General features: G+C 40.7%; 2 protein-coding genes across 3 annotated transcripts in view; one reads left to right on the top strand and one right to left on the bottom strand.

Annotated features, from left to right (window-relative positions):
• Positions 1-987, bottom strand: part of SYTL3 (synaptotagmin like 3) — a 29,486-nt gene extending 28,499 nt beyond the window's left edge. For both annotated transcript variants that reach the window (XM_030945796.1, XM_030945795.1), the window contains exon 1: positions 878-987. In XM_030945796.1, coding sequence (XP_030801656.1) covers positions 878-987 — 110 coding nt within the window. The remainder of the gene's footprint in view (positions 1-877) is intronic.
• Positions 988-7,319: 6,332 nt separating this feature from the next.
• On the top strand, positions 7,320-12,449 carry DYNLT1 (dynein light chain Tctex-type 1). Its single transcript, XM_030946483.1, has 5 exons — positions 7,320-7,418; positions 10,127-10,168; positions 11,322-11,445; positions 11,668-11,745; positions 12,039-12,449. The coding sequence occupies exons 1-5, from the start codon at positions 7,392-7,394 to the stop codon at positions 12,107-12,109; spliced, it is 342 nt and encodes a 113-aa protein (XP_030802343.1). The 5' UTR covers positions 7,320-7,391; the 3' UTR covers positions 12,110-12,449.
• The last annotated feature ends 553 nt before the right edge of the window (positions 12,450-13,002 follow it).

Raw genomic sequence — 13,002 nt, forward strand, 5'->3', positions numbered from 1 at the left:
GTTGAAAAGGATTTTCTAACCAATTCAGACTTCCTGTATAGCCCTTCACATCATTACTATTGTTTTAATATTGTTTTATGTGTAATATGTCCCATAATACTTACATAAATGTTTGGTGTAAACAAAATTTAAATTTCCACATTTAAGGGACTAAAAATTTATATCTTACCCACACCAATACCTAGTTGTACAGGGGGATGGGATATCACAAAGCAGGATACAAGGTACCGGGAAATCCTGGTCCTAGCCAAGACATAAAGCAAATAAAGTGCTGGAGAATTATACTTTATCTTCACCAGGGGAGATACTGGTCGAGCATGAAATTAGTAAATAAAATCCTTTCCTAACCAATGACACCTTTTGACGCAAGTAACAACCTCCAAGGCAGAGTGGTGTGCTTGCTGCCTGTTATGTGTGAGGAGGAGCAGTGATGGATTCAGCACAATGAGCAGGTACCCAATGGTTCTAAACTCCAGTCTTGGCACAATGTAAGCTAAACAAGCCAGCCTAAGATCTGAACATGTTCCATGTTACCAAGACTACACACATGCATACATAGGAACAGGATGAGAATGCCATGAAGCCTTCACAGAAAAAATGCAGCCAGCAACTGAACTTTCTATGAAAGCTGGAAGTAAAATTCACCAAGTACATTATTCAGTGAACAAGATTTGCTGCAGATTTAATGTAGACTCAATAGAATGGCAAAACCAAGAGGCTCTGGATAACCTTAGATTTTCCAGAGAATACAAAGGCATTAGCTAACAAGAAGTTATAAGAGGAGTACATTTAGGACAACAAGTAGAAGAAGAGTAATTTAGAAGGAAAAAAACAAAACAAAAAACAACAGCAAACAGGAATAGGGGGACAGTATTACCTTATTCTTTCCTCCTCCGTTTTTCTCACCATCTGGTCACGGTATAGGACTTCCAGAACAGCCTCTCGTTCTAATTCCTTAAGGAAGTTCAGGTTAAATTCACAGGCCATTTTTGCCAAATTTCACTATTTCACTTGTTTTGTAGACTCCTGTCCTATGGCTTCCACTGCATCCAGAGTGCTGGTCTGGGTGTTTCCTAAATGCTTGTGCTCTTACTTGATGAGTTTCACTGTGTCATACCTTTGAAAAGAAAAATAACTTTGTTTGTCTTCGCACAGATCATCATTTAAGTGCCTCTGCTACACAGGGAATATGAACAGTTATCAAGGTCACAGCAGTCTTGACTTTTTCATATGTCCTTTAACTTCCTTTTCTTTTCTCTTTTCCACTGAAAGCAGTTCCAAAAAAGATGAGAGCTTACAGCAATGCTCCAGATAGGGCTTGAACTGGCACCAGATGGAGGGACAATTTGTCCAGAGATAAAGGAGTGGCAGAAATGGTTTGGGTTTCTTTATTTGCTCTTCTAGATTTGGGGTTTCTGGGCCTAAGGAAAAAAAACCAACCAAACATTATCTCTTCTCACCTCTTCAAGACATTTCAAAAAATGTGAAGGACACAAGGACACATTTTGTTATACTCAAACCCTTCATGCAGTAATTCAGACACAGGAGAGGTTTTAAGACAGTTCTGTTCTTCAGAGAGGCTCACCATATTGTCCATAGCACTCAGGCACATACCTTCACTTTTTTTGTACAGTCAACACAAAACAATCAATAAAAAAGATTAAGTTAGTTTTGAATAGAGGCCTATAGGTCCCATGACTGTCATACTGCTTGAGACAAAATTTTTGAGAAAAAATGTCCCTTTATAATCCAATTTTGTTGAAAAGACATCACAAGACTAAGAGTAAAAAAAAAGAAAAGACCTCTAAGTCATTTCCATCAATTACCTGTGTCTGTTAAGTCTGGCGAAACAGTATGATACCAAATAATGTATTATCTTTGCTAATAAACAGAGACACAAAAAAGTTAAGATATATATAATAATTCCAGCTCAGTGCACTAATGATTTTGGTCCCAAACTGATAAAGTACAAATATATACAAGTATAAAATTGAAACAGAATCACAACTGCAGTTTGTATATACTCTGTGACCTTCACTTTTGCAAAACTCCACTAAAATATAAAGTTATTTTAAGATACCTTGCAGCAGAGTCAAGAAATAACATGACTATTCAACCTAAACCAGCTTACATATCACATGAATTTTTGATATTACAGTCTAACATTTAGTGCATATTATTAGAAATGTAAAGCAAGTCCACTTATGGTACACCAATATTAAAAATGTGTACACAAAAACTGGTTTAAGTGTTTCAGATTTAATCTGAAGTAGACACACACAGTCAGGTTCTAGGCAGGTGTAGACACTGGGACAGAAGGGCAAAGCTTTACCAAAGCAGTTACTGATGCTTCATTGATAGACCTCAGCTGAGAATCTGACCAACCATCTGCATTGCTGGATCATTATTTTCAAATACTAAGTTTTAAATTTAAAACAAACAGCTAAACCACCAAAAGAACCCACTAAAACTTCAGCTATATAGTGAGAATGCATTTTTGTCAGTGCAGGGAATTTACATGCAGCTTGCCCCAATTAAGTTACTTAATTTTCCACCAGAAAAACCAGAGGGTGATAACATGTATACATAAACAGGTTGCATTCCATTTGTCTATGAGGATTTTTTCATGAAACCCTTCAACAGACACCAAAAGGACACAGCATTTCACAGAAGCTTGTGTTCAGGAAAAAAAAAAAAAGATTGGTTTCCTGTGGAAACAAAAGAGACAGAGATAGAGATAGGCATAGTCATGTTTTATTTCCTTACCAACTGCAATTTCACAGGAAATTACTCATCTGAAACATAAAAAGCCTGAGCAATTTTTTTTTTACACAATATAGGTCATTTTCAAAGGCCCCTGCATCCTTCACTTGCTTTCATCTTTTACCTTATGAATACCTCCTGGGATTGATGAGCATGTTTAAAACTATCAACTCCATTTAAGTCAACATAACCTAAAGAAGAGTCAGTACAAACTCTGGTGTCTCTGCCCTACACAGGACACCAAACATCCATTACAGGGTAAGCTACATTTGCCATAAACTTGTAAGATTTTGGGCGTACCACCAGAAAATCCCAGTAAAGCAGCAATTGACTGCATGACAGACAATACTAAGTGGATCCAATAAAACTCTGCTCTGGTGATTTTATAGAAAATACATTAATGTCTTATAGACCTATTAAGAATGTGCCACAGTAAAACAGCTACAAAGAGCAACACCTGCAGCTAAGCAAGCACAGAAAGAGTTGCTATCTGACATCTCCTTCAAATTCTTTAAAAAAATCTAGCTAAATTATGAGGTAGCTTTAAGAATAAATAAAGTATTGTAAAATTATTACAACCCCCGAAATAAGAGATAATTCTTGGCCCCACAACAAACTTGAACTTGTAATTATTTCACAGAGGTGTTCAAATGGGACTGAAAAGTTCTCCACCATTGTTAAATAAGAATTTTTCTCTTCCAACAAAGATATCTGCACTAGAGTAGTTTTTTGGCAGTAATAAAGAAGTGTTTTCAGTAATGACCCTCTGACAGGAAAAACCTCATAAACCTTCAGGGATGCCCTCCTTTCACGTTCACCCATCGAATCCAGCTAGCTACCTGCTTTACATAATCAGCTAACCTCAAAGCTGACCATCTTCTACATAAAACCAAAAGCAGCAGCAACCTCTTTAGTAAATACCATAACAATTCTTCCTTTTCAGCACAATGTTCACAAAAAGATTCTGTTCAAGCACTTCTTAAATTATATATTTATCATTATTTATTATTATATTTTGTATTTAAATTAATGCAGGGTCAGGCACCTTGCAGATGGATCAGTAACTTCTTGAAAATATCATAAGAAATCCCAAAGCCATTGTAAGGGAGAAGGGATGATGAATGTGGCTACACTTTTCAAGAGAAATTAATTCACGCACAGAGTACAACCTCAAAAAAACATGTTTTTTTCCTATCAGGATAAAATAGCATGTAGTTCCGTTACTGAAGATCAAGGAAAAAGCCTACCTTACACTAGATGAAGTTTGCAAAAACAGCTTTTTCCTAAGCTTTTCAACTTAAAAATGACTGGCTTAGCAAGCTTTTCCTCAAAGCAATTTTACAAGTAATGCATTACTTGATCTCCTTTCAGATCCTTAAGCATCAGAAAAACAATGGCAATTAAATAATTATAAATTAACATATCTTCTAAAGTCATAGTCTTCATTTACTTAAGATAATTGGATTACTTTATCCATTAACCCAGAAAATGACTGTGACACATCAGTAATGAGGAACAGATTAAGAAGGTTTAGAGTAAAACTAGTCTCAAAAGCTACTGCAATTTGTGGCTATTTTCTGTTCTGCTGAGACCAATCACAAAAATTCATTCTTAGTTAAGAAAATTACAAGTGTTATTTTGTACTACCTAGCTGCAACAGTTTAGCTTTTACATGCCTACATATACACATGAAAATTATTAAGTTCTTTGATAATGCTTTACCAAAATTAAGACTCTAATATTAATAACATCCCACCCCAGAATTCAGAGTAAAAATAAAACCAAATAATTAAACCCAACACAAACAATTAAGTTGCAGGTGTGGTTTTTCCTTTAAACCTTTTCCAATTTGAAAAAAACCCATGCCAGTAAATAAAAATGCATCCCCCTGTGCTATGTCACACAGAACAGAGTAAAATGATGTCCTTACCTCTTCAGCAACCATCAATGAGAGACACCAGGAAGTAAACTGCTTTTAAAAGATGAGAAGCAGTCTTACAATTTAATTATCTCTTCTTAAAGAAAACTGGGGGCTGTTCTCCACCCCCTTTCCTTCCTTTGTGCACCAAAACCACTGATGGATGTTCAGAGGAGCACCCCAAAACAGCTGAAAGCAAATGCACTCAACAAAGAGGTCCAGTGTTACAACAGCTTTTGCCAGGTCTCTGGTTTTGTCACCAGCAACAAGCAAAGATATTTGTTTTCTAACACTAAAAGGAGATTCAGCACAAGAGACTACAAGAACTGACTAATATACCAAAACGCACTCAGTGTTCAAGCCACACACAGGAAGAGAAGTGGCTTTGAGTTATACATTTCTTTTTCTGACGCCGTAAATGTGAAAATGCTTCTAACCTCAATGTCTCCAGGACTTGCACAGAAAGCTTGATTTGTATCATAAACAGTTCTTTCCTGGAAACAAAACAGTTTTCTACTTAGGTCTATAAGATAAAGCAATTAACATAAATAAAAATTCAAGAGAACTCAGTTTTTATGCATCTGCAAGAAGAAGAAAGTTATTTTACCTCACAACTGGAAATCTGATCTCAGGTAACAACTGAAAGTTAAAACATTATTCACATTGGACAGCTTAAGTCAAGTCTATCACAGAATCAAGTGTGGGCAACGATGTTCAAAATTAGAACCCAATTATTTCTAAGTCAGGAGAAAAAAAAGAGGTTATTCTTACAGCTCAAGCTCCTTTCCTCTTCCTAGGTCTACCAAACTGTGTGTATGACACAGAAGCCCTTCTTAACTGTTTCAGGTGTTTTAAGAGTCGTGATTTCTAGTTAAAATGAAACAAAGCACAGCAATTCTACTCACATGGCAAAGTTTAAGAGCCTGCATTTTAATAACCTCATCAAGCTAAATAGGTTCAAACATTTCCACCTGTATATGTCAAGTTTAATTACTTTCTTCAACTGCATCATGGAAGAGAAAGCAGCTGTTAGTAGGACATAGTGGTATGCATGTATGCACCATATTTGGATAATTTGTGCCTTAATTTTAGGCAAAACTTGAACTGAATGAGATGCCAAAAGTAACCTGAGGATTCTAACTACCCACAGTGACAGATTAATTGTATCCCAAATCCAGACTGTGGAACATTAGCCCTACTACCAGCTTCCCCCTAATATTTTATCAAAGCCTGAATTGCACATATTTAACTCATTGTATTTTTCCCTCTCATCCCCGGACCTGGAAAACCGCTGCAGTATTTTATACATGCTAAGAATATAACCAAATATACAGTTGTTTATGCTTTTGTTCAAACAAGCATCACTTGTTCACTCTTCCCATAGTCCTCACCTTTTTGTCTCTGTTTTTTGGAAGCAGCAAGCACAAGACTTGGAATGGGGCTGAGGATGTGCTCAGCACCCAGCTGCAGTCCCTCCGGATCCCTCCAGAGCGAGCGGAGCTGGTGCTGCCCACAGGGGCACCACAGAGCCCCAAAGTGAGGTGGCTGGTCAGGGTCTCCTTTTTCAGGAAAAACAGAAGGCAGAGCCTGACAAAGGACTGGAGACCGGACCAAAACTGCTCAGTCAGCACACTCAGGAGCTGCAACTCCCTCAACCTTCTTGAAATACTACGCCCAAAACTGGACATGGTATTCCTTGTGCAGCCTTACTGCAGAGAGGGCAATAGGAATACTGCTTCCAGACTCTATGTCCACTTTTAAAATTTTTCCCATACTTTTTAAAATAGCTTCATATGAGAAATTGAGATAAAATGTACTTAAACACCTCCCTACTCCGCATGTCTATGGAACAGCTACTGAGTGATCTGGTCCTGCACTTGTAGAGCTGGTTATTCCTGCCTCCATACAGCCCTTTGTACTTGTCCCCAGTAAGTAATTCCTCCATCCAGACTCTTTCCGCAGTTCATCCAGGCCCCTCTGAGCCTGACCAGCATTTCCCACTGCCCGGAGCAGCTCTCAGGGGCTGGGAGCATCGGTGATTCGGACAACCTGTAAACACCGCACACACACAAGATCCAGGAACTGTGACAAGGGTGCCTTTAATTTCATTCTCCTGGTTCTTGCTATGTCTGCTAAAAATCATGTGATCTGCTTAGAACTCTAAGAATTCAGATATTCTTCTCTGGTGGGCTGACCCTGTCTGGACGCCGGATGCCCACCACAGCTGCCCTGTCATTTCCCGCCGGCTGGGCGGGGAAATGGAATATAACGGAATATAATGAAAAGACAGCGGGAGTTTTTCTACTTTTTCATTTTTTCAGTTTGTGACCTAGGCCTTCTTATTTAAGCCGTTTCCAGAAACAAGAAGCAGATCCTCCTCCCCTCCTTGGGGAGCAGATGAGGACCTCCCAGGGAAGGACCTCTTGGATGGCTGAAGACGAATGCCAAGCTATCGGTACGAAAAGCACAGCCGTGACAATGCCACCCTGCCTCTCAGCCACAGGCTTTGGGACGTGTGACAGCACCACAGCCGCCCCGCCGAGCGCCACCTCCCGCCTGACTCCCGGCCGCTGTCGCTGTGGCAACGGCGCCATCTTGGCGGGCGCCGGGCCGAGCCCAGCGGCGGCGGGCGTGGCGCGCAGGCGCAGTGCGGGCGGCGGCCGGCGAGGGGCGCGAGGTCGGTGGCGGCGTGAGGGGCTCCGCCGGGAAGATGGACGAGTTCCAGGCGGCAGAGGAGGTAACGGCATGGGGAACAGACGGAGCACAGCTTCCCGCCTGGTGTCTCCTTTCAGGGCCAGCGGAGGGTCTCGGGCGGTGCCCGTCCGTCCCGGATCCCACCCCTCGGCGTCCCCCGCCGCCATCCCTGTCGCCCTCCCCCAGGGTGGAGCCGCGTGTCCCGGAACCGGCGGCAGACGGGCCCGGCCTTTGTTCTGCCGCCCTCGGGAGCCGGCCCCTGTCCCGGTGTTCACTGGGCTCCTCCACTCTGGCTTCTAGCCCTGCTGCTGCAGGTCCTTCGGGGAGAAGACATGAGGGGTGTGGTGGCCTCGGGCTGGCCCCGAAGGAGAAGCCGAGTGCCGTGGTGGGAGGGCGGCCGGTGCTGTTTGGGCCGGGGCAGAGCTCGGCCAGGCTGTTTCTGTGCGGAAAGAGGAGTCCAAGCCTCTCGTCTGCGTCCTACAGGCACACTGGTGGGGCTCACACCCCATTAACAAGATACAGAGTAGGATAAATCAAGGGTCTCAATCTGTTATCGTGCCAAATGACCCGCGATGTCACCCCGCTAAGGAGGAGGAAGCCGGCAGTGCTGCTTTTGCAGAGGGACTGTGTCACTGAGCTGCTGCACTATTAAACAGCCGCGATGTGACACAATAGCGAAGCAGCGAGAGGGGCCAAGGTGTGTCGGGCTTGTCCTGTTCTAAAAGCCTCGTCCAGGGCCTGGCCTGTGTTACATTCACAGACTGTTTGGGTTTTTTAAAAATATATAATGAACATACTTGAACATAATTCTTACAGCTGTTTTCAAAAAGGTCTTCAGAATTATTAAAGGCTATAGTATTGCTCTGCAGTTTGCATGTGTTGCTTGGCAGCACCCTTTTTAAACAAGGTGTTGGAAACATTGTCTGCTTGCTTTGCGTCAGAGAGGTAGGGCAGGGAAACCTCAAAGTAACCGATTCTTTCCTGCTTTATTTTTTAATACCAAAAAGTTTTTATGTCATCTTATTAAAAGATGACATAAAAAATATTTTCTTATTAAAAGATGACATAATGATAAAACGGGTAGTGTTGTGTTATTTCATAGTCCAGTTATAGCACATATATCTCAAATCTGGATATCAGAAATTTATGTTCATTTTTGTCATTCCAAGAAGGGAAGATGGTTGAAGAGTAACATCAGCCCTAGATCTGAATTCTCAGATCTCTCTATTGTTTCAGTACAAATTAGATTTCAAAATACCTTTGAGAACTTGGGTTGGATTTAAGTAATTTTACTTTGGTGTGAACCGTGTTTGTACTCACTCAGGCATTTCTGAGCAGATTTTGTGAAGAAGAAAACTGTTCGTGGTTTGTCATCTTGCTTGATTGCAGTTCTTCATGTCTGCCAGCATAGCATGTCTGCCATGCATATTCTTAAGCTCTGTGGGAGAGAATGTTTTTTGATAATTGTAGCTCTTACTTGGTTAAATACACTGGTGCACCTTATAATGTAAGCACCTGTAAAATGCAGTATACCATGAAAATAAATGAGGCATGTTCAAATTAAATGCAAGTCAAGATGCTGAAAATAAAAAGCAATTTGCCACAGCACATAAAAGCTTTTTAAAATGTTGAATTGAACTTCTAGATAGGCACAGAAAAGGAACTACCCAGCTTGTCTCCCAGAATGTGCTTTTCCTTCTCTCATGGAGAATGACCAACTTCTCTCATCTTTCTGAATGTCACATGTCATTGAAGCTGGCTAGACTGGTGTAACTATGTCCTGCCTGCACACCTGAATTACACTGTTGTTTATTTCTGTCAGCTGGGGAAGCTGACTGACCTCCCAGTGAAAATCCATCAACAGTTAACACCCGGTTCATCTTTGCATTCTTACTGGGTCTTTTGGAATCAATCAGTTTGTCTTTAGTGCTGTTCTTTTGTCCTGGTTTGTGAGGTGAGGCTGTGAGACACCAGCAGTGACAGGGTGGGCTGTAAGTCGCTGCTGCAGCGCGGGGTCCCCCAGTCGGTGCTCCCTGGCCCTGTGAGTGGCTGCTCGTTCTACCCCCTGACGTGGGAGGCAGCAGGAGCAGAGGGAATAAAACAAGAAAACATAAACCACTAACCATACATGTAAATGGGTGGTAGTTTGAAGGTCAGTAAAATGCTGAGGCCTTTGCTGTCTGATTCCACGTGCTTAATCTCTGCTCCCTGAAGGCTGAAGGTCCGGTGAGCTACATTTCCCCTTTGGTTTCCAAGGGCAGCTTTCCTATCCTAGGCTGAGACTGTCAGGACAGTTTTTCCTTCAGTTTTGAGCTCAGATCTTGCCCACAGCAGTGCCCTGGAGATGTCGGTTCCATTTAACTGCCAGCTGAGGTTACCTCTGTGAGCCCACTGTGATGTGAGGACATTAGTGCTCGTTGGGAAGGGGGAATAGATGTGAACACAAATGCCATACTTGTTATTTTCAAATGCTTCCAAGTTAAAATTTGAAAGCTTTCTTGACTCAAAAGGCCAGCCAATATTAGTTCATCTCTTACTTTTCGTTACTTTTCTAAGAAGGTGAACTTGACTGGGCTGAAGGAGGTAGAGTACATATATATGCCAATAAAGGCAAACTTGGTATCTTTTGACTTGCCAGAAATCTGACAAGGATAAATTAAATTTCTAGAGCATGTTCTTAACAGAGCTCAAACATCATAAACAGAAGAATGTGTCCCCTCATTATTTAAAATTCTTCTTTCTCTTTTGTAGGCTTCCTTTCTTGTTGATGAAGTCAGCAGCATCATTAAAGAGGTAATTTAAACATTTTCACTTTTTGGTGTGGAAATTTGATATGTTGTATGCTGTGCACTAAAAGACATTCAGTAAAATGTGATAACTGATATGTAATAGATTCCTAGATGGGTTGCTGTCAAAGTACAGGTGACTCTGGATTTAACCAGTGTATGGACTTCAGCTTTAGCTGTGATATATATTGCAAATCCAAGTAATTCCATACACTCCTCTCTGGTTGCAGTGCATCCCTATTAGAATTTCTAGGGGGATGTTTTATGTTAAACACTGTAGAAATAGATTTTATGTTTTAGTAAAATACAGGAGTTTTTTGTAGACTGTCTGCCTATGCATGTTACTGTGTTCTTTGAAGATGCTTTTCTCCAAAGTGAATTCTTGTTTGTTTGGAATGATTGAACATTCTTGTTGCTAAGAAACATGAATTTTCTGTCTAGAAAATTTCTAGCAGGATTTGGAATTCCTCTCGTAGACTAGTGCAGTCTTTTTGTTGTTGCAAAATAACTGTTTTGGTCAAACTCTGTAAATTGAATACACATGCTTTAATACATACTTGTGTCTCTTCTAAATTCAATTTTATGATTATTTTAAAAATAATTTCTCTGATGAAAAAATGTGCCAATGAAAAACATGTAGGTATAGTGTACTTTTATTGATATCTTAAAAGGGAAGCTATCCTCATAAGTAAAATGGATTATTTGGCTGGAGGCTTATGTTCTGTTAGTAATCAGCAACTACATGGGTCTTCTGTTTTGGTCTGGGGGTTTGTTTCCCAAAAATGATTCTGCTCTAAAACTGGAATTTAATTTCCATAGAAGAATATGTATGAACGAGCTGTTGCACTACTGTGCCTTTTTTAATTCTCTTCAGGGCTGTTTAAATGTAGGGCTCTTTTCATAACTATGGCTGTGGGACTTTACAAATAATCTTAAATATCACAAAATGAACAGAGGGTGGGATCTATGATGATTTCTCCTATGCCTGGCTCAGACTCTGACCTGCACGATTTTAATAATTAAAAACACTTCCAACAGCCAGTGTGGACCAGCAGTATTTGGGATTTTTCTGTGGGTATGGGGTCCATGTTGGGAAGGGTTATAATGTGTGCCTTGCAGTTGACAGCAGTGCAGCTCCTTCACCTGCTTGTCCCCCGCAGGCCATAGAGGGCGCTATCGGTGGCAACGCCTACCAGCACAGCAAAGTGAACCAGTGGACAACGAGCGTGGTGGAACAAACCCTGAGCCAGCTCACAAAGCTGGGGAAGCCCTTCAAGTACATTGGTGAGCTCCGCTTCCCCTTTTCTCTGAAAGCTGGCACAGTCACGTGCACCAGTAGGCAGGGGATGGGGAAAGATCTTAGGAAGAGCCTTGTCTGTAAACTGCTCACAAGCATGAATGTTTGCTTATGGATGTGTTATGTGTGTGCTAAGCTGAGCAAAAATGGAGCTAAATGTTAATTAATGTTAGTGAGAAATTAATCAAAGCTTCTCTACTGACTAACAGTGACCTGTGTGATTATGCAAAAGAATGGTGCTGGGCTACATACAGCAAGCTCTTGCTTCTGGGACAACTCCAGTGATGGTAAGGAAAACAACTCTTGGATTTTCCAACCAGCAGTTTAATGCCTGTCTCTTTAAGACTAGGCAGCATACTTCCCCCCGCCCAGTCTGTAGCTTTGGAGTAATAGCATACTGTTGGGTATTTTTTCCATTTGGCTGTGATGCCAACTGGGCTGTATATTAAATGCTTGGCTGTTGTGAAAGCTTCGTTATTAAGGTTCTTAAAGGAAACAAGCATAAAAATGCATACAGGGGCATGCATGTAATCACTTCGACTTCCTTCTGTTTCTGAAACCCTTATTTTTGTATTTGCAGGAACCTGCACTGTGAGATGGGAGAATAAGACCATGTACTGTATTGTCAGTGCCTTTGGACTTGCGTTATAATTGCCTTGTTCATTCTTCTCTTTTCTATTCCAGCACTTGATTCCATCTCCACTCAAACTGTGAATACCTGAACTTGTTTTTAATGCATTTTTTAAGTAACTTTTCTTCAAAGGTAGAAATTTGAAAACATTCTGTTACCTGTTTTATGTTTGTACCTAGTACCATACCAGTGTTTTCTATACTTTTTTATCACTTAAGAATTTCTCTTCAAGGTGCTAATACTGAAATCTGCTGCAGTGTAAACACTTTCTCTAGATTTCTTTTCTTAGACCAATATAAATGAGACACTGACTTTCACACTTTGTACTTTTGGTTAGCATTAAATTATTGAAATTCATAACCATTGGTGTGATTCATTTAAACTTAAATCTTTTGTTACTGGGGGGGGGAAGTGTCAGTTTTTTCAATTCTCTTCAAGATAGTCAAGGTACATACCACAGTGCAAAGCACTTTCATAGTTTGCCATAGACACTACAAAGTTGCAAGAAAATTAGATTATGTTTCTCAAATAGTAATTTGGCATTTTTGGGACCTGTTTAATCTTTTTGTATGGTATTTAGAGCATGGAACAATGACTACCCTCAATGAACAAAGGTAAGAAATTTTTCACATTCTGGAAGTGCTCAGCAAGCTGTACTTGCGTAATCATTCACTTCTGCAGTCAGTTACGTGTGTTAAGTAGGTCTTGAACTTACTTGCTACAGGCCATGTTAATTTTGCTGATAGTGAGGGTGATGAGTTCTGGTAGCTGATGAAATGTGATCCTTTCTGAAAGGGGAAAAACCTGCCTTGAGGCAATGTGACTAAATAACATGTGAGTAGGTCTCCTGCCTTCTAGAGTAAAGTTGCAGAAGAATAACAAGTAAGTAAGTGTTCAGTGTAGTCTTGGGTAA

Source organism: Camarhynchus parvulus, chromosome 3 (assembly GCF_901933205.1).
Source record: "Camarhynchus parvulus chromosome 3, STF_HiC, whole genome shotgun sequence".
Classification (NCBI taxonomy): domain Eukaryota; kingdom Metazoa; phylum Chordata; class Aves; order Passeriformes; family Thraupidae; genus Camarhynchus; species Camarhynchus parvulus.